This window comes from Mesoplodon bidens, assembly GCF_964165515.1.
Source record: "Mesoplodon bidens genome assembly, chromosome: 3".
Lineage (NCBI taxonomy): Eukaryota > Metazoa > Chordata > Mammalia > Artiodactyla > Ziphiidae > Mesoplodon > Mesoplodon bidens.
The window spans coordinates 147,056,322-147,077,389 of record NC_138178.1 but is presented as its reverse complement, the minus strand read 5'-3'; the positions used below and the strand labels follow the sequence as shown (position 1 = coordinate 147,077,389).

Genomic DNA, 21,068 nt, shown 5'->3' with positions numbered 1-21,068 from the left:
CTAGCTGCAAAGATGAATAAACCACAGTGTCTGCCTTGAGGAACATCCAGAGATTGGACCAGACAAACGGAAATAGGAAGTTCCGATTCCTATTTGTAGCAAATGCTAGGCAGAGGTAGACTCATGTTGTTTGGAATGCAGACTAAGGGGTCAAGGAAGGCTTTCAAGCAGTGATGACTTGAACAAGTCCTATAGGAGTTAGCATGGCACAGAGTGGATTGGAGGGGTGAGGCATAGCCAACTAGGCAGAGGGAACAGCATGGAAAGGCCCAGAGACCCAAGAACAATGGGTTCGGGGAATCACAAGAAGCTATGCAGCAGTAGAATGTAGGGAACCTTGGGAAGAGGACCAGGAGGTGTCAGTGGGAGAAATCACATGAAAGACCTTGTGTGTCATGCTGAGTTTGGCCTTTATTCTAAAAGTGATGAGGAGCCACTAAAGATTTCTAAGCTGTGGAGTGACATAATCAGATTGTGTTTTAGAAGGGCCACTCTGATAGAAATGAGAAAGTGAACCGTAGGCAGAAGAAGCTGGCAACAGAGGAACAAATTAATTGCAGAATTAAGAATTTATGTATGTCAAAAAGCACCATAAACAAAATTTGAAAGCAAAGCACTTGGAAAGCATATTTGGCAATGGTTCTTGCCAAAAATAATACTCTCAATAAAATTACATATTGATAATAAACATACCAATATCAAATAAATAGAAAAATCACAAAGAAGGAGGTACAAATGGTCAATAAGCATATGAAGATGCTATTCACTAATAAAGAATTATGAGTTCATATAACATTGATATACTATTATTTTCCTATCAAATTGGTAAAGATTTGGTAAGTGATAATACCCACCCGTTGTGAGGGTGCAGGGAACAGGGCACTCTCAAGCCTGCAAATAGAAGAGTGCTTTGGTACAAACTCTCTGGAGGGCAGTTGGTAAAATATATCAAAATTCTTAAAGATAGCCAAACGATATCCTTCTCAGATTTTATCCCAAAGAAATAGTCCTAGATATGTGCAGAATTTAGCTACAAGAATGTCTTTTGCAGTATTATTTACAATAAAGATTGGGAATGAATGAGATAATCACTATTGGAAGATTGGTTACCAAATGAGGGTCCACCCACATAATGAGGATGCTGTTGAAACAGTGTGGGAGATGAGCAGAAAATGTTACGTCCATGATATAGTGGGTGAAGTAGCACAAGGTGCAAAAAGTGTGTCCCATGTGCTACCATTTGTGACAAAATAGATACATACATTTGAAAATGCGTAACTGTCTCTGAAAGGATATACAAGTAGCTGGAGAGAAACTAGAGGCTGGCAGACAGGGCAGGAAAGAGATTTACTTCTGACTCCAGATCTTTTTGTACTTCTTGAATTTTGTACCTGTGTATGCATTACATATTCTACAATATAAATACACATTTTGAAAAGTAAGTTATTAAAGAGTATGTACAGTATGATCCAATCTTTGTTTTAAAAAATGCATGTGCATGTGTACATTTATAACCAAAAACAACCAAAAGATACATCCAAAAGGATAACAATATCTGTCTCCGGTAGTAGGATTATGGGGCGGAATTTATCTTTTTTTCCTCTAATATTTCTACAATACACATGTGAGGCTTTCATAATAATTACAGTAAAAGTATAATTTTTTTTCCCCAAAGAGTCTATCACAAAAGTCCAAGCAGGAGATGGCAAAGCAGGTCAGATCCAGGATGAGCGCTCCAAGTATAGCTCAGCAGTGACATCTGCAAACAAAACGTGTAATTAAATAACAGTCCCTGTTTGGGGGAGGGATGAGGAGAAGGAAGCTGATGGTTTGTTAAGGGGAACAGAGCTGATGTTGCCTACCAGCTGTCTGAAGTCTCTGGACAAACGCACAGGAAGTTCAGTCCCACCATCTCAAACAAGTCCCAGGCAGCTTTTTTCTTTGGGATCATTTAACTTTGGGTCACAGTGAATGGAGTTCCCAGCACGCGTACCTACGTTACCAGACAAGCAGAAGGCCTGGTCGCTTGTTCTATGAGGTCCCATGAGGTTGTCCTCACCTAGTTCTGGATTTCAACCTTTTTCTTTGGAAGGATGGCAGCGATCTTATCATCCCCAGCTGTCCAGCTCTGCCCCGACTCACTCGGTGAGGCAAGACCCCTCTCCTGTTCCACGTTGCGAACAGTTACTCTGAGTCCTTCTTCATGGCACGAAGACCAAAGGAAGACCCTGCCGGTTTGAACTGGTTCTGCACGCCACCTCTGACCTCATCTTCATCCTTCAGATCCTAACAGGCAGTCTGCCAACTCACATACCTTCTGGGCTGGAGCCTCAGGAAGAGGGGAGTTTTGCACGTTTGCCTGTACTATGTGTGCTGCAGGGTGGATTTGAGTTGGGGTCATGTGAAACCATTTTGCAGGAAGAGGGCAGAGAGGAGGACATGGTAGGGGTGGGGGAGGATGTAGCAGCAGTAACAGCTTTTTTCCCTTCTCCAGAGGGTGAGCTATAGGCAACCAGCTGGGGGCCCCTGGATATTTCTAGCACCTTCTTGCAGCCCCCGTTGGAAGCCTTTGAGGAGCTATGTGAATATAACCTGTGCTGCTGGCTTCTGGGCCCCTCAGAAGTGATTGGATCCTGCAGTGTGGGGGCCTTTGATTAAATAAATAAGCCAGAATTAACTCTGTGTTTCCTTTCAATCTCTACCTATAATTGTGACTCTTCCCCAAAGCTGGGGATGGGGTGAGGAATGCTAGGTGGATTGTTTGGATACATGCTGGCCCATCAGCAAGGAGAATAAACAATACACAGAAATAACTGCTGGGTCTCAGCTGCCTTTTCCGCCACTAGAGAGTCAAGTGTTAGGGACAGTTTTTCACCTTGGGCTAAATATGAAAGTCAGCCCACGTACCATCATTGACGTAGTCAAGGTTTGTCACACATACTGTCCTGCTTTTGCATGGTTGTAACTACGCCATATTATACTTTTTAGGGCAGCAACTAACTACAGAGTAGTTAACAGCTGTAGCTCTGGAGTCAGACAGACTCGGTTCAAATCCTAGCTATGCCACTCAAGGCCATGCAACATTGGGCTAGTTTTCTCTTTCTTCAGTTTTCTTATCCATCAAATGGGAATAGTAGGGTAATTGCACGAAAGAAATGAGATTATACATGTAAAGATCTGAGGATAGTGCATTTAATAAATGCTCACTATTAATATTATTGCATCTGTATATATTTTAATTTGTACAATATTGTCTCACGGATCACACAAAAAATACATGAAAGTGCTTTGAAAATTTTAAAGCATCATATAAATTAAAGGTATCATTGGTAATAATCTCCTATGACTATTTCTCAACTCTTCCAACTCCTTGAAGACTGGGACTACATCCTATGTCCCAGGGCAAACTGCACAATGACAGGCAAACAAGAAGCCCTCAGTAAATGTCTCTTATTTGACTGAAGCAACATGACATCGCAAAAAGGGCATAGGTATCAGGAGACTAGGCTGGGATAAAATTGGTTTAAGGCAGGAGAGCCGGTCTGCAGTCATCATTTAGTCATTCAACAAATACTTGTTGAACACATTCTATGTGCTAGATATTGAGTCCAGGTAATTTCATCCAAAAAGAGGCTACAAGTTCCCACATAGCCAAATCCCTGGGCAGCCTCCACAATGCCAGCCTACTCTAAAAGCACAGAGGCGCAGCCAGCATTGCACACCACTGCACAAATGGCCCACTGCTTTGGGGGAAGCCCCATCCTACCTGGCTGCAAGCAGCTCTGATTGGGGGTTGCGGGAGGGAGTAAAAGTGAGGGAGTAGGCCCCTTTCAACAGAAATGACAGGAACTGCTGCCTGTTAATTTATTTTTATTTACACTTAATTCGTCCGCAGCTCAGTCTCCCAGTCTATACAATGCTCTTTCCCCTAGATATCATCTCTCCCTCCCCCATCCCTATGTGGTCAGCCCCTGGCCCACTCTACCCTGCCCTTCTGCTGTCACAGCTGCCTGCTGGCTGGGAGTCTGGGAGAATGGTATGTGTGGTCAGCAGAGGGCACTGAGAGTGGGCTTCGATGGCATGTGAATCCTGGCCGAGTCTCAGATCCCCAAGTGGCAGAGGAGGAGGCACAAACCAAGACAACCAGTGAGGGAGGGAGGCAGGGCCTGAGGTGTTGGGGGTGGGGGGCGGGTGTGTGCGCAGAAATCCAGCGTACAGATTCTCAGACTCTGTGGGCTTAACCAGCGCTTCTGGTGTCTGTCTCATCCCTGGATTTGTCACAGTTGCCTTGAGATGCTGCAGTCTGTCAGGAAGCTGTGGAGGGGTCCCGCCCGTGGGCTCCGTGCCAGACGCCTGTGGGATGGTGCACCTGCCAGGCTCTGCCTCTGCCAGAAGCACTGGCCCAAGTCAAAGCTGCAGTGGCATTCCCAACCTGTGACAGTCCTCTCCAGCTGTTCCCGCTGAAGTTAGGTCTCTCTCAGCGGCTGCCCTACTGGAAAGAGGATGTCCCTTGTCAGGGCAACCCACCAGATTCCAAATCTGCACGTCTCCTTCTTTTCACACTGGGAGTAGACAAAGAGTTGAGGGGCAAGAGGAGGAGGAAGAGGGGAGAAAGGAACAGAACCCTGGGAAGGGCTCTCCACCAGGGGGTGCCTGGATGTCCCGGGTTAGGCTCAGCTCTAGAAAGGTGTTCTAGTTACATGGCTTCCTTCTCTCTCTGGGAGCATCTGCTGAGCTTCATCTCCGTCAGCTGGATATATCGAATCACGTTGGTGTCTGTGAGGAGAGAAACACACCTTAGGGAACAGCTGGTGAGGGGAACTCTTGGGTCTATGGAGAATCAGACCAAAGCTGTATCTGCAGACCATGGACAAGCCAGACTCACTCAGCCGAGGTCCAGCGTGGCTGAGAGGGCAACCAAGATGTGGTTCCTCTCCTTCACTGCTCCACGTGGACAGGTCCTGTGACCCAGAGGACAGATGGCAAGGAGAGAAGAGGCAGGGGAATTTCTCCCCTTATTTCTATGGAGCAGCAAACCCCAGTGGTCCTGAGTCAGCACAGTTAGTTGGAGTTTAACCTCAGGCAACTTAGAAGTTTCTCTGAGCCTCCTGTCTCGTCTGCAAGAAACAACCTCCGTTTTTGAGTGCCTACTTTATGCCATGTTTTTAACCTTCATTGTCTCACTGAACCCTCATTATAATCCTGTAACGTATGTTTCATCATCCTCACTGTGACCAAAATTAAAACTGGGCCCCGGAGAGATTAAGTCAGATGCCCAAGGAGACGCACACAGTTGCTGCATCTGAATCCAATGGCTGCCTCTCCCGGGGATCGTAATATCTTCCTCATAAAATTGCTGTGAGGACCAAAATAGATATGTCTAAAAGGGCTTAATCCAAATGATCCATAAATATTAGTTGATTGTAATGTTTTTTAAAAAAATAATTTTATTTATTTTTGGCTGTGTTGGGTCTTGGTTGCCGCACGCAGGCTTTCTGTAGGTGCGGCGAGCGGGGACTACTCTTCGTTGCGGTGCGTGGGCTTCTCATTGCGGTGGCTTCTCTTGTTGGGAGCATGGGCTGTAGGCGCGTGGGCTTCAGTAGTTGTGGCACGTGGGCTCAGTAGTTGTGGCTCGTGGGCTCTAGAGTGCAGGGTCAGTAGTTGTGGTGCACGGGCTTAGTGGCTCCATGGCATGTGGGATCTTCCCGGACCAGGGCTCGAACCTGTGTCCCCTGAATTGGCAGGTGGATTCTTAACCACTGCGTTACCAGGGAAGCCCCTGTAATGTTTTTTAGTTGGAGAGTTTAGAAGAAATTTGCTTCATTGTCTTATCTCATTCTTACAAGTAAGGTTAGGCAACCACCTCACCACAAACTGGGGAATTTCCCCCCAGTTCCAGCCCTTAAATTAATGAGTGCAGAAGGACATAGAACAACTGTTTAGCCCTGCACACACCAAAATATGAATTAGGCTGCCTGAGATGTTTACTTCCAGAAGTAGAAATGAATGCTGTATAGTATTCCAAAATGCCTGGCAGGGCATCCAGAACAGTACTGGCATATAGCAGGTACTCAAGAAAATCCTGTTGAATGAGTCCCATTCTTGGTCCTCAAGTGGCTTATAGTAGAGTTGGGGGAACACGATTTATATACAGAAAACAAATCAACAACACATAAAAATAAAGATATTAGTGTTCATTAAAAAAATAAAAAAGTATATTGGGTATTTGCAAATTCATCCTAACAAGACTCCTTGGAAGGAGAATTGCATTAAAAAAAAATCAGCCATATGAACAACCATGGCAACAGCAAGTCAAAGTCATGGTTTAAATGATCCCTCCTCAAGTGTTCCCTGGTGCCACAGTGGTTGAGAATCCGCCTGCCAATGCAGGGAACACGGGTTTGATCCCTGGTCCGGGAAGATCCCACATGCCGCGGAGCAACTAAGCCTGTGCGCCACAACTACTGAGCCTGCACTCTAGAGCCCACGAGCCACAACTACGGAGCTTGCGAGCGGCAACTACTGAAGCCCGCGTGCCTAGAGCCCGTGCTCCACAACAAGAGAAGCCACCGCAATGAGAAGCCCGTGCGCCGCAACGAAGAGTAGCCCCCGCTCACTGCAGCTAGAGAAAGCCCCCGCGCAACAAAGACCCAACTCAGCCAAAAATAAATAAATAAATTTATATATATAAAAAAAGATACCTCCTCAGAGAGGGTGTTCCTGACCACCTGGTCTGAAATAGGACCCCCTTTAATCTTGATCCTTTGACTCTGCTTTATTTCCTTCATAGCACTTACTACTACTAAATATTACGTTATCAATTTGTCTGTTTGTTTACTGTCCATCTCCTTCCATTATAACATAAAGTCCTTGAAGGTAGCAACTTTTTTTTGTTCCCTCCTATTTACCCAGCACCTAGGAGAGTTCCTGGCCCATTGTACCTGCTCAATATATATCTGTGGCATGAATGAATGGCAGGGCTAGTGGATGTGGTTTAAGCGAATGGTACAGATAACACCTGCTCTAAGGACTGGGATCTGACTGAAGGAGCTGGAGCATGCTTCCTGGAGGATGTTGGGCTTAGCCCCCAGATTATCCATTTGTATTCTGTCTCATCAACCAGAATGTGAGCTCCTCACAAGTGGGGACCACGTCTTCTTATCTACATCCTTGGCACCCAGCACAAATCTTGGCACATAGTAAGAATACAATATGTACTCATTGAATAAGTAAAGAGGGCTGGATTCTCGGTTAGAAAAATGAAGAATTCCATATTTTATTTGAAAAGAAGAGATGCCCAAGCTCCCTGGAACCCAGACCCCAGGCAAAGGCATGGACTATGTGTTCTCCTTGTTCCAGGACCTAGCACACACCTGACCCTTCAGTTGCCATTTCCCTCCCTGCCTGGCCCTGCCAGCCGGGAAATCTGACCACGGCAATGAGATGGCCTGGGAGCTGCCCCAGGGGGCTGGTGGTAAGGAAACAGCAATTGCTGCCTTACCCGTTGGCTGTCGGGTCCTTGCTTCTTTAAGGTAGTAGAGTGCTTTGTCATAGTCTCCAAGGTGGTAGAAGGCCACACCGGAGCGGTAAAGGGCCTTGAAATTCTCCCCTTCTTTCTTCAGGACTTTGAGGCAGTACTCTTTGACTCGCTCATAGTTCACCAGCTCAGCCTGGAGCAGGCAGGCTACAGAGGAAGGGAGAAAGAAGGGAAAGTGCCGTGAACACAACAGCAGCAGGCTCTGAATGTCTCTCTTTGGTTTTTCCTCTCTGACCAGAGAAGGTTTACGAGTGCTGGGGCTTTAAGGTGGGGTTTATGCCATGGAGTTTGTCATCAAATAATCCTGGGTTCTAGGATCCAGTTTCATCTTCAACAAGCTGTGTGACCTTGAGCAAGTTACTTGACCTTGTATTATGGATTGAATTGTGCCCCCCGCCCCCCTCAAAAGATATGTTGGCGTCCTAACCCCCAGTGCTTTAGAATGTGGCGTTCTTTGGAAATAGGGTCTTTACAAAGGTAATCCAGTTAAAAAGAGGTCATTAGAGTGGGTTCTAATCCAATCTTACCAGTGTCCTTATAAAAAGGGTACAATAGACTGAATGTTTGCGTCCCCCCAGACATTCACATGTTGAAAACTAATTCCCAGAGTGACGGTATTTGGAGGTGAGGTCTTTGGGAGGTGATTAGGTATTGAGGGTGGGGCCCTTATGACTGGGATTAGTGCTCTTATAAAAGAGACCCCAGAGAGCTCCCTCACCCCTTCTGCTATGTGAGGACACAGTGAGACAACAGCCATCTATGAACCAGGAAGTGGGCCCTCACCAGACACTGAATCTGCGGTGTCTTGATCTTGGACTTCCCAGCCCCTAGAACTATGAGAAATAAGTGGTTGTTGTTTGAGCCACCCAGTGTGCAATACTTTTGTTACAGCAGCCCAAAGAGACTAAGACAAATGAGAAGTTTGGACACCAAGACAGACACACAGGAAAGATGATGTGAAGAGACACAGGGAGAAGATAGCCACCTACAAGCCAAGGAATGCCTGGGGCTACCTGTAGCTAGGAGAGAAGCACAGCTCTCGGAAGGAACCAACCCTACCAACACCTTGACTCCTAGCCTCCTCCAGAACCATAAGACAGAACATATCTATTGTTTAAGCCATCAGTCTGTGACACTTTTGTTGTGGCTACTGTAGGGACAAGCCACAAGAGGCAATGACAATACTAACCTTGGCCAACATTTGTCAAATGCTTCCCTTGTGCCGGATGCTTGCTTCGTTGCTTTACTTGTCTCACCTGATAGAATCTTTGGGATACTGTAACGAAGGTCCAACTATTATTCCCATTTTACAGACGAGGAAGCTGAGGCCCAGAGAGGTTTAAGTAACTTCCCAAGGACACACAACATGAAAGAGGCAAGGCTGAGATTTAAATCAAAACTGTCCAGCTCCAGAGCCCCAGTTCCTTACTGAGCTGTTGAAGGGATTATATAAAATAATGACACAGTATCTGACACAGGGCTTGGCACGTAGTAAGCACCCACACTGTTACTTCATGTAATTATAATTCTTTGCAGCCCCTGCGATCCTGTGGTGACAACTGCCTCTGACTTTCCTCAAGTTCTCTTCTACACGTTTCTCTCTGCAGTCCCTAGGAGCAGGGGCCTCTGATGGGCTAGTGACCAGCCTTATACAGAGCACACCTCTGGGCATGAGAGACCTGGGGGTCCCAGGCAAGAGGAAGCTGAGGCTGGCAGGTGCCTATATGGGGCTCCTTCCTATTCCAGAGTCAGTTATCTCTGAGTAAACTGTCTCCCCGTTGAAGCTGTCTCTCACCAGTGATCAGTCACAGGGGCCAGGGCTAGGGCGAGGGTGAGGAAGCTTGTACCCTTGAGAGTGAGCACCTCCTTACGTATTGTGCCCTAGGGGCCTCACTTGCCTCACCCTAATCCCAGCCCTGCTGAGCTACCTTGGCCTCCATTCCATCCCTCAAGCATTCAGTAGGTGTTGACTAAAGGCAAAGAGGGGTGTCAAACACATTGGAGGAATTTTTTAAAAGGGGGTGGGGTGGGGTGGGGGAAGGGCACCTGTCTGCTTCTTCAAAGTGAATGAAAACAGACTTAGGGGGTCAAACTGCTGCTTCCTGCCAAGACCTGGCCGATGCGACGTGGGAGGATGCTGATGCGCTGCTCCTTTGCACTCAGGTTTCTCCCGCATTGGAAGAACCATCCTCGGGATAGAGGCAAGTCACTGATGTTAATCTTCAGGGGTCTATCTTCAGCTGTTTTGATTCCTTAAATCACTTCCCAGGGATGTGAACTGCTGATTAAGAGACCAGATCTTTCATCGGGCATTTTAGACCAAAAAACAAAAAAACCCCAAACAAAAAACATCCTTTTGCAGGCTGAGTTGGAGCTATGACAACCAGGAGGTGGCAGAGAATCAGCCCAGATCTGGAAATTGACCCATCACATTCCACTTGCTACAGGGCAGGAAGCCAAACAAGTGGACAGAAGCAGCAGGCTGCTAACCCCGTGGGCATGGGCGCGGGTGGCTGTGGTCTCAGAGACACGCAGACCTGCTGGCACACTAGAGGTCCGCCCTGCCGAGCTGATGCCACCAGCTCCCTGCCCTCTCTCCCCTCAGCTGTGGGGTGGAGGCCCCCCTGCCCCCCCCGCCCCGCCCCCCATGCTACTGGAGTTTGCCTTGGTGCTTTCACAGCTCTGCCGACAGGGGGGGCTTCTGTCATGAGGTTCCCGCCTGGGAGCCTCACTGGCTGCTACCTGTGTGAGACTTGGCTCCAACAGCTGCCCCCAGAACTGAAGGGTTTCCTGTCCAAGCTTCCACACGCCATCCCGTGTCCTCTGTTCTCAGCTGAGAGCCCTCTTCCTGTCCAGCCCTCCATCCTGACACTTCTGTTTGCTGACCTGAGCAGTCTAGGAAATGGATCTTTGTTTCTTTTAAAAAACAGTTTTTGAATGTCTAAAACTGGGGTGTGGGGGGGAAGCAAAAAGGCCTGGAAACGGGAAAGTCCTCCCCCTCACGCACCATCCCCCCACCTAGCAGTCGATTTCCAGGACTCATTCAGTGAAAATGTCTGGAATTCCCCTGCAGATCTGGTGTGAACTGTGAGACCTGGTTGTGGACCCGGGTTCAGACCGCAGGGGAGGTGGAGCCTGGCAGATTACAGGGTGTGGAGGCCCTATTGGCACCAGAGGCAGAGCCCAGGGAGATGGAGAAATCTGGAGTTAGCTCGGGTCCAGACGGGCTGCCTTCCCAAAAGTCTGCACCGAGAGGGGGAATCCAGATAAGAAACAAGGGGTGGCAGGCCAGAGCTCTTAAGAAGGCCCAGGGTGGAGGAGGTAAGAGACAGTCTGGGCTGCACTCAGCCCTACCTGCAGGTGATTTTTAGGTACCTCTCTTATTTGGGTGGGGAGTTATCTGGGGTACATATAACAAGCCCATGGGATAAGTGAAATGGTATGTTTGTAGGCACATTTTAGAGTTGAAGAAGTTAAGAAGGAGAGGTTGACCAGCAGTCTCTTGATGTCTCTTCCACGTTTCTCTGCCTGCTACCCAGGGCCTGGGGGCTGCAGGAGACCCTGAGACTAGGTCATTTTGTCCCATTGCCCTTTCTCCCTCTCTGTCGTTAATCCCTTACCTTGTGTCAGAGGATACCTTACCTTACCTCAGTACCTTACACATACTATGTCTTTTCATCTTCACAGCAACTCTATGAAACAGGTTCTCCGTTATGCTTCTTTTACTGATGACGAAACCCAGTTCCAGAGAAAGTAAGTAACCTGCTGGAGGTCACTCAACTAGGAGGTGGCAGAATTACGATATCCTCCCACTTCTCTCTGGCTCCCAAGACTGTGCTCTTGTCCATGGGTACCTGTGGGTCTACATGCGAAGCCCTTAGAAACCACACCACCCCTCGTAAAAGACAGGGCACCTGTGTAAACAGCCTTCCTCTGTGTCCCAGGGTCAACAAAACAAAAACTAACTGCACAGAGCACTGTACAGGGCACTGGGATGAGGTGGTGAACCAAACGCCCTGCCCCGTCCTGGAGCTGATGGACTGCTGGGGAGGGCAGATGGTGCATTACCTCAAATACCCCCGTGTGCCAAGAGCTGTGAAGGAGAAGTGATGAGTGGGAGCCTCCTGAGGGGGGAGGGCCCTAAACCAAGATCAAGTATCATGGGAGGCTTCTTGGAAGAAGCGGTGTTTAAGCTGGGTTCCAAAGGTTGAGTGTTTCTCAACCTCAGCACCATAAATATTTTAAGCTGGGTAATTTTTTGTTGGGGGGGATGTCCTGCGCGTTGTAGGATGTTTAGCAACATCCTTGTGTTCTACCCACTAGATGCCAATTGTGACAAGCAAAAAAATATCTCCAGATATCGCCAAATGTCCCCTGGTGGGGGGTGGGGGGAGTCACGCTTGTGTGAGAACAGTTGATGTAGGTGGAAAGGAGAAAAAGCTTTCTATGTGGGGGGGGGAGGGAGGGGAGGATGGAGGAAGGAAGGAAGAAGGAAAGAAAGAAAGAGAGATTATGGGGCTTCCCTGGTGGCGCAGTGGTTGAGAGTCCGCCTGCCGATGCAGGGGACACGGGTTCGTGCCCCGGTCCGGGAGGATCCCACATGCCGTGGAGCAGCTGGGCCCGTGAGCCATGGCCGCTGAGCCTGCGCGTCCGGAGCCTGCGCGTCCGGAACGGGAGAGGCCACAGCAGTGAGAGGCCCGCGTAGCGCAAAAAAAAAAAAGAGAGATTATGGCTTATTTGAGGAGGTTTGAGTAGCCAAGCCCAGCTGGAGCAGAGAGACTGAAGGGAAGGGTAAAAGGGAATAAAGCTAGAGAAGCAAGATGAAACCAGGACACACAGACCCTTCTGGTTCATGTTGAGGATCTGGGACTTTATTCTTAGGGCAAGAGTGGATTTGGATGATAAAATGACGGTGACTCGGTTGACTCAAGCTGAGCCAGAAAGGCAGGAGAAAGGGATTCATTCAAGCGGCACCCAGGAGTCAGAACTGACTTGCATTAGGGAACCCCTGAAATATGTCCCCTCTGCTGTTACACTCATGTGCTTAGATCCCGTCATCCCAGGAGATCCTAGATTGCCATTTTGGACTCACTGATGATCCACGAGTTTTCTTCCACATTGTAGCAACCTGGTCTCCGTTTGAAATAAGGTTTAAAATATGAGTCTCTGTGCTCTACTATACAGCACAGATCAATATTCTAAAGAGTACTGGGCTGGGAATCAGAAGAGCTGGATCCTTGTCCCACCTTTGCCACTAGCCAACATTAGGAAAATCACTTTCCCTTTCGGGGCCTCAGTAAAAACGAGGGGCCCACACTTCATTGAGTCATCTTTACCATCCGTTTCCACCTAACAGCCTGGGAATATAAATGTTCGCCACTTAATAGAAGGATGAACTTGTTTCACTGGTTCCTCTTCAAAAGGACTTCTGTTCTATTACTTTTGGCAAGGCATCTTCTGCTGGAGATGACAATCAGCACTGGTGGGGCAGCGACTGAAGGGCTTGTCTAAAACGGTTCTGCTATGTGGGGATTTGTTTTGGCACAGAGACTGGATTATGTTCGGATGTGGTCTTCCTAAGCCAAGGCTCTGGGGCAGGATCTTCCCTGCAGGGTGTAAGCACCGCCACTGTTGGCCAGTTCCAGCTTAGGCGACAGTGGACTTGGGAAGGCAGGCCTCAGGCTGGATGGAAAAGGAGCTTGTTCTTGTCCATGGCCTCGGCTCTGAGTGTATATTTGGCTTCAAAGATGCAGTTATTAAGCAGCAGATGCCCGGTGGGGAGACATGTCCAAAGTGGACATGTGGAGATGGGCCCGGGCTCCCAGACCGCCATATCTAGAAGCTCTTTTCAGAGAAATATTATGAACTTTCTGGTCTCTGCGTCTTCTGACAAGTTTGAATAAATGCTGCATCCTGGAATCAACCAGGCTGTGGAGAATTAGGACAAGCTTCCATTCACACTTGGAAAGGAGTGCTAGAAGGGAAACTGCCTTCCCTGAGCCTAACATGGTGGCAACAGTAGTGGCCAGTGCAACTTACAAGAGAAAGGTAAGTTTGGAGGACAAAACTGGGGCGGTAAATCCTCAGTCACTCCTCCCATGTGGAGATTCCTCTTCCATTGCCAACCTTGGGTGGTTAGGGTATGATTTTATGAAAAGAGCTTGGCAGGCTTTCTTAGCTCCGCAGAGGACTCTTCAGTAGGAGAAAGAGAATCAGCAACTTAAACAGCCCCAAGCACTCACACACAGAGACAGAGGAAATCATAAGTTTGATGTTCCCCAAGGCAACCACACTGAGACGTCAGGCTAAAACACGTCAGGCTCTCCTGGCTCTGGCACCTGTTTTGTTTCTGTTTTTCCTGGTGCATGCAGGGCATGGTGACAGTCCAGGCAAAACGCCACTTGTTGGCATGAGATGAAAGGAAACTGGATGGGAGGAGGAAGACCAAGTTCATGTAGCCATTGGTTTTCTTCTGACAGCCGATTCACTACCATTTGCCCTTACCTGCTGGATGGGAGGGAAGCATGGGCTGGATGGGAGGGAAAGAAAGACCCATCTGGGGCCAGGAGTGAGGAGGGGGAACCTGCTTCATGAGGCTGCTCCCTGTTCGAAGGTGAATTGTGTCCTCCCAAAAAGGTATGTTGGAGTCCTAATCTTCAACACCTCAGAATGTGTTCCCATATGGAGAGAGGGTCTTTATAGAGGTGATCAAGTCAAAATGAGGTCAGTAGGATGGACCCTAATTCAGTATGACTGGTGTCCGTATAAAAAGGAGAAATTTGGACACAGAGTCAGACACACACCGAAAAGACGATGTGAAGAGACATAGGGAGAAGATGGCCACCTACAAGCCAAGGAATGCCAGAGGCTACCAGAAGCTAGGAGAGAGGCCTGGAACAGATTCTCCCTCACACCTCTTGGAAGGAACCAACACCTTCATCTTGGACTCCTAACCTCCAGAACTGTGAGACAGTGTTTCTCTGTTATTTTAAGCCATGCAGTTTGTGGCGCTTTATGATGGTGGCCGTAGGAAACTAATACACCTTGCTGGTCATTCCTTTGGGAAGTGGGCCCAGGAATTGGCTATTCCGTTCCTGGGGGAAATTTTCCCAAACCAAATTATTTGACCCATTTTCAAATTGATTTCAAGGGGCGTTGGCATAGTAGTCAAGTGGAAAGAGCTTGGATCAGGATAGAGGTGACATTCAGGATATTTAACAACTGGTATAGGTCCTAACCACACTGAATAGGCACATGGGATTGTGATAGTTCTGGGGTGTTCTGGCTGCACACCAGTGCTGGATCTGGAGATACGGCCCCAGGCTGGAATCCAAGCTCTGCCACGCACTAGCCCAGGCCCTTGGTCAGGTTACTTCGTCTCCCTCGGTCTCCTTCTTCTCATGTGTTAAATGAAGATAATAATACCTATGTTGTAGGGACTCTTGTGATGATAAAATGAAGTAATTAATGTATGTTATATGCTCCACACAGCGCTGGGCACAAAAACTGATTTTCATAAATGCTAGTTCTTTAGGAAATCACTGGTCAAATGTGGTTTCCCCAGCAACGTGTTATGTTCATCAGAGGAAATTTCCAGTTTGAATCCTATACACAGTGCAGGAAACTACAGCTTAATTTAAAGCCAATTTTCAAGAATAGGTCAGATATATTTTGGAGGGTAATTTAGAGGGTCTTTCTTTCTTTTTTTAGCATCTTGATTCTTTTTTAAAAAATTGAGGTAGGGACTTCCCTAGCGGTCCAGTGGTTAAGAATCTGCACTTCCACTGCAGGGGGTGCAGGTTCAATCCCTGGTCGGGGAACTAAGATCCCACATGCTATGCGGTGTGGCCAAAGAAAATAAAAAATAACAACAAAAAAAAAATTGAAAAAAGGTTTTAAAAATGGAGGCAAAGTTGACATGACCTGATGTTCGTTTCGGGTGTACAACATGGTGATTTGATGTTTGTATATACTGCAAAATGATAGAGGGTCTTTCTGTGGCAGAGCAATGGGAATGTAGTGTGTGCAGTGAAATGATGGGTATTTTAACTTATTAGGCTTCATATCCAGGACTGCTATGACCCACCCAATTTTACCTTTCCATAAAAGTACTGATTTTCCTCTCTTTGTACACAAATGCTTACACTCAGAGTTCTGAAAACAACTTTCTTCTCTTGATTTCTCTCTTCTTTTTTCTTTCTGGACATTTATGTTGCCTCTACATTTTAGATACTGAAGTAACTTTATGATAAATATACTCATGGAGGTTTTGTTTATGTTAAATATAACCTATAATCCCAGGGTTACAATTACTAGGTCAGGGTGTGTGACCGTCTGCGTAGCCTTTGCCACGTAACACACAGATCTTTCCCCTTGACAGTGGCTGTTTACTTAGAGCCTTGGGCCCTCCCAAACGCCTAGGAATCTTCATTTCAGAAATAATCTATGTTTGGCTTTCTTTTATTTCACTGGGTTGTGGGGAGGGCAAAGAAGACAGCTGGAAGGAGACGGGAAAACCCCAGTTTGCACAAAGAGATGTCTACTTTCTAAGGGAGATGAAGAATTTAGGGGTAAGGCAGACCTGGGTTCTAATCCTGACTACCCCTGGCCAGTTATGCGGCCTTAGAAAGTGACTGGCCCTTCTCTAAGACTAGTTTCCTTGTCTCTGAAATAAAGACAGCAACTCTATTGAACTCACCGGTCTGTTCTGAGGATGAAGTGAGAAAGTGCACCACACGCTGGATGCAGTGCTGGGCCCACAGCAAATGCTCCGTGGACATGAGCTGATTCAGAGATCAGCAAAAATGCTCCGCCCCCAAACCTGTGCAGCAAGGGCAGAGCCCATCCCCGATTTCTCATTTTTCCTTTCATGGTCTCGGATGTACATAAACTCACACATGCCACAAATGTTTCCCACACCTAGGTTTGATGCCTGGTTTTACTTACCAGTTTTCCTTTCAAAAGTGTGCTCAAAGGTGTATTTTCCTATCGGGGGTGGGTGGGTATATTCAGAGAACGTGATAAAAGCAGCTTTGCAGCCAGAAAAGGGGGCTTAGGGAAAGAATATGGTAGGGTTCTGGGACTATTTTCTTTTCACTTACAGATTAGACAGCCTCTGAGTCAACAGTTGGTTGTACCCTCCTCCCACCCATCTACATCCCTAAACTGCAGACATGAATGCTGCCTCCTGCCTGCTCTCAGCCCTTCTCTCATCACGAGCGGATGATTGGGTACCACCGACGATATTTCACTGACAGCTTTTTGGATGGGGTGGCAGACAGACCCAAAGTTGCTGGGCTCCTCTGGAGTCCTAATAATTTGGGAAAGCTAGGAGCTCTAAAAGCCAGCTGTGGCAGGAGAATGAATAGGCCTGGCTCCTGACTCTATAGGGCATGAAAGGGCCTTCGAGAGAAGACGGAAATATTTTTATGGAAAAGTTGCTGGCCAGTTTCAGTGCCTCTGAGTTAGTTGATATAAGACAATGTCCCCAGCAACAGCATTCACCTGGCATCCTTGGGTTAAAACAGCTCGCCTCTCAGAGTTTCAGTTTTGAAGTGGGTAAAAATGAAGGTAATGATGGCTGCTCCCTACCTTGAAGGCTTGTGAGCAGGCTGAGAAAAGTCAGGGTTTCCCTGACATCTGATGAGAACCCCACAGTGTTTCTCATTAAATCATCCATGCTAACTGATCATCATTAGTTAACATGGAGATTCTGGAACTCTGTAATCCACATTTTTTTCTTAAGTCTGTCTTTTTTTTTTTTTTTTTGGCTGAGCTGCACAGCATGTGGGATCTTAGTTCCCCAACCAGGGATCGAACCTGCGCCCCCTGCATTGGAAGCGTGGAGTCTCATCCACCAGACCGCCAGGGAAGTCCCTGTAATCCACATTTTTAAAACGTCCCCAGTGAGCACCTGCAGGTGGGCCGTCTCACCTGAGCTAGTACTTTACATTCTACCATTTTCGATGTATGTTTCTTCAGGAACATCTATTGGTTAAACCATGAGAGCCCAGGATAACCATGGGAGGCCCCAGGATTACCCACAAGGGCAAACAGGTCCCAGAAAGCCATGCCCTAGAGCCAGGAAATCTGCACATGTAGGCAAACAACTGTTTTCCGACAGTCAACATGTGACATTTGGGGTTCTTTCCTTCTTAGTGATTAGAGACTTCTGACTGGTGAATAGGAGCCCAGGCCAAGGAAATGAAGAAACAGGGTAGAACGCTGAGATGCTTCATGAGGAGCTCAGGAGCATCTAGCCTTGCACCATAGGCAGTATTCATCTATCCTCCCAGAAGGGTAGTAAGAGTAAGAGCAGGTAAACTTGATCAAGCATGAACTGGCCAGGGAGTGTTCTAAGCATTAACTCATTTAATCTGGACAACAGCCTATGAGGTAGGTTCTAGTATTTTGCCCATTTTCCAGATGGTGAAACTAAGGCCCAAGGAAGTTCAGTCACTTGCCATAGGTCACAAAGCTAATATGCATCAGGGCCGGGATTTGATTCTAAGCCATCTGTCACCTGAGACCGTGCTCTTAAGCATTAGCCACAGCGCTCTCTTAGAATGTTCAACTGCCTATAATGAATTTTAATTCAGTTCCTTCATTAGACAGCTTTGAGGCTTGAGTTCTGCTTCTTGCCAGGTGCAACCGTGGGACCCTGTTGGTACCAAACTGTGCTCATTTTATTTGTATACTTTATCTGTATACATCTCATTTGGAAGCTTCCTATATAACTCTCCGGGACCCTCTACCCCTCTTATGTCTCTGCATTCAAAGACAAAAACAAACAAACAAAACCAAGTGCAACGTTTCCACCAAGGCTTCTCTTTTTTAAGTCCTGAAACCACCTGCATCTCCAATTCCATTGAGAGTCGGCTGTGATCCTAATAGGGCTGACATGACACATCTCTGGTTTCTTCCTGAAACAACATCCATCTTAGCTGCTGCTGGCCAGACTAATACCAACAGTATTATTTTTTAATTGAAATTTTTATTGAGATAATATTAGATTCACATACAGTTGTAAGAAATAATACAGAGATCCCTTGCACCCTTTATCCAGTTCCCCCAATGATAACATCTTATAAAACTATAGTATAATATATTGACTACCATATTGACACTGATACAATCTGCAGATCTTATTCAGGTTTTCCAGCTTTACTTGTACTCATTTGTGTGTGTGTGTGTGTTAATTCTATACCATTTGTCACATACATGGTTTCCTCTGTCTACCCCCAAAGTTAAGTTACAGAACAGTTCCATCACAGGAGGGATCCTGTTGCCCTTTTATAACTACATCCATGTCTCTCCTGTATCCCCACCTCCTTTTTCACCCCTGACAACCACTAATCTGTTCTCCATTACTAAAATTTTGTCATTTCAGTGTTACGTAAATGGAATCATATAGTATGAAGTTGTTGAGAATTAGCTTTTTTTTCACTTAGCATAATCTTGAGATAATCCCCTTGAGATGCATCCAAGCTGTTACAAGTATCAAAAGTTCATTCCTTTTCATTGCTGAGTAGTATTCCATAGTATGGGCGTACCTGAGTTTATTTGACCATTCATCTGTTGAAGGACATCTGGGCCATTTCCAGTGTTTGGTTATTATGAATGATGCTGCTATGAAGAGTTGTGGACAGCATTCAGTCTCTCACCATTTAGTATGATGTTAGGTTTAGTTTTTATCAAGATCAGGTAATTTCCCTCTATTTCTAACTTGCTGAGAAGTTACCATCTTTCTAATACCTGTGAATTATAGTACAACCCTCCCTAATGGTAACACTTTCACAGAACATGTAGGGTGGTCTTTTTCTAATGAGGCTAGATCTACAGGTACAGTCATCAAGTGGGCCCTTCTGTTTTCTAGTGAATAAAATCATTTTTCACAGCCACAGACTCAGCTCATGCCCATCATGGCAGCTATTTATGACACATACCTTCTTTGCTTTCCAGACAAGCATCTGTAGGGCATCTGTAAACCCTCACACAGCAAAACTACATCATACTGGTTTACACATATTGTATGCTCAGTAAGTAGCAATACCAAACATTTATATAGTGTTTCATGACTCACTTGACCTTGACAGTGACTCTGGGAAAATAGGTCTTATTAGTCCTGCTTCCAAGAGCTGAGGCTTAAAGAAGTTAAGTGATTTGCTAAGGCCATTTGAGTTTTAGGGAAAGAGCCAGGACTATCTAAGCCCAAGCCCACATTGGTTCCACTCCAGCAGAGCTGGTGGGTAAAGAGACCTGGACTCACTGATCCCTGAAAGTCTTTTCCAAGTCTAAGGCACTGAGAAGCTATGACAACTTCCTGCTGACTCAGGAAGCCAGCACCCTTCAAGTGGCAGTATCTTCATTCACATCATTCTTGCCCTGCCTGGCACCTAGATAGAGTTCCCCCATCACTGCTGATGGTGTTCCCATGACCAGGAATCGTCTGGCTTTATCTCATGGGCTAAATCTCCTGATTCCATTCACGTTAATTTCTGTTTTTCCAATCTAGCACATGCTTACAGTGGATTCAAATAAACATTGCCAAGTGTTTCTTTTGTTTTGTTTTGTTTTAGCAACATTATTCTTGGAGGTCTCTTTACACCATTCCCAAGCTGCCCTTTGTTTCCCGCCCTTTGAATTCTTCACATGGATGTCCCCAGCATTCAAGGGCTGCTGCATCCCTCTCACCATCACCATACAATCCTGGGTACAGGCTCTTCGTAAACTTATTCGATGAGGATTCATTCATCACGGCCTGTGCCGGGGCTTTGGAAGGAAATGGAGAGCATTCAAAAGATATTGATATCTTCAAGGAGTTTATATTCTTCTTATTCACCCTCTGTTGGCCACTACTTGGCTGTGAAAGTGGCAGTTGAAAGAGCTCAAGTGAAAAACCAGTCTAAAACTCTTAAAAGCTAAAGGCTTATGTTGACAGTCCTTTAAGGGATATCGAAATCTGCTCAAGAGAGTTGTAATGCCAAAGCCTGAGGTCAGCTCAGCCTTTTGGTGCCTGTCACATGCTGCTGTTCATGAGGGAAGGAGCAGACTTGGGTGCTACAGCAGCATACTTACAAGTTATCGCATCCACGGCCCCCAACTCTTACCGACTTCATTGTGGTATATACACAGAGAGAAGTGGAGTAGTAGGAAGAAGGTAGGACAGGATTACTGTTTGTCTTCATTAACACCCTTTCTTGGGTTAGAAGTGGGACTTTGGAAGGGCCAGTTGGGCCATCTGGAATATGACAATGAGTATATACCCAGAAACATTCAGAAGAAACCCATTGCCTGAAAGTATCTTTACCTTGTTGGCTCTGGCCAAGGACACATGTCACGCCCATTGGCAGGAATTCTGAGCCAGGATGGGGGAAAATCTCAGAAGCCAAAATGCCATCTTGTTCTCTTTTTAGACTTTAAAAAATACCTCTCCTGTTCTGATCACCTCTCCCTCCAGCCTTCTGTGACCCCAGCAACACCTCTCCTGTTCCTATTGCCTCTCCTGCCATCTTTCCATGACAACAGGGCA

At 46.6% G+C, this 21,068-nt stretch overlaps 1 protein-coding gene across 1 annotated transcript in view; it reads right to left on the bottom strand.

Moving 5' to 3' along the window:
• Positions 1-3,213: 3,213 nt before the first annotated feature.
• The window catches only part of TTC9 (tetratricopeptide repeat domain 9), a 32,376-nt gene continuing 14,521 nt past the window's right edge, over positions 3,214-21,068 (bottom strand). Inside the window, exons 2-3 of the mRNA XM_081228616.1 lie at positions 7,502-7,684; positions 3,214-4,776 (exon numbers count right to left, since the gene is read on the bottom strand). Of these exons, the coding sequence (XP_081084742.1) occupies positions 4,697-4,776; positions 7,502-7,684 (263 nt within the window). The 3' untranslated portion in view covers positions 3,214-4,696. The remainder of the gene's footprint in view (positions 4,777-7,501; positions 7,685-21,068) is intronic.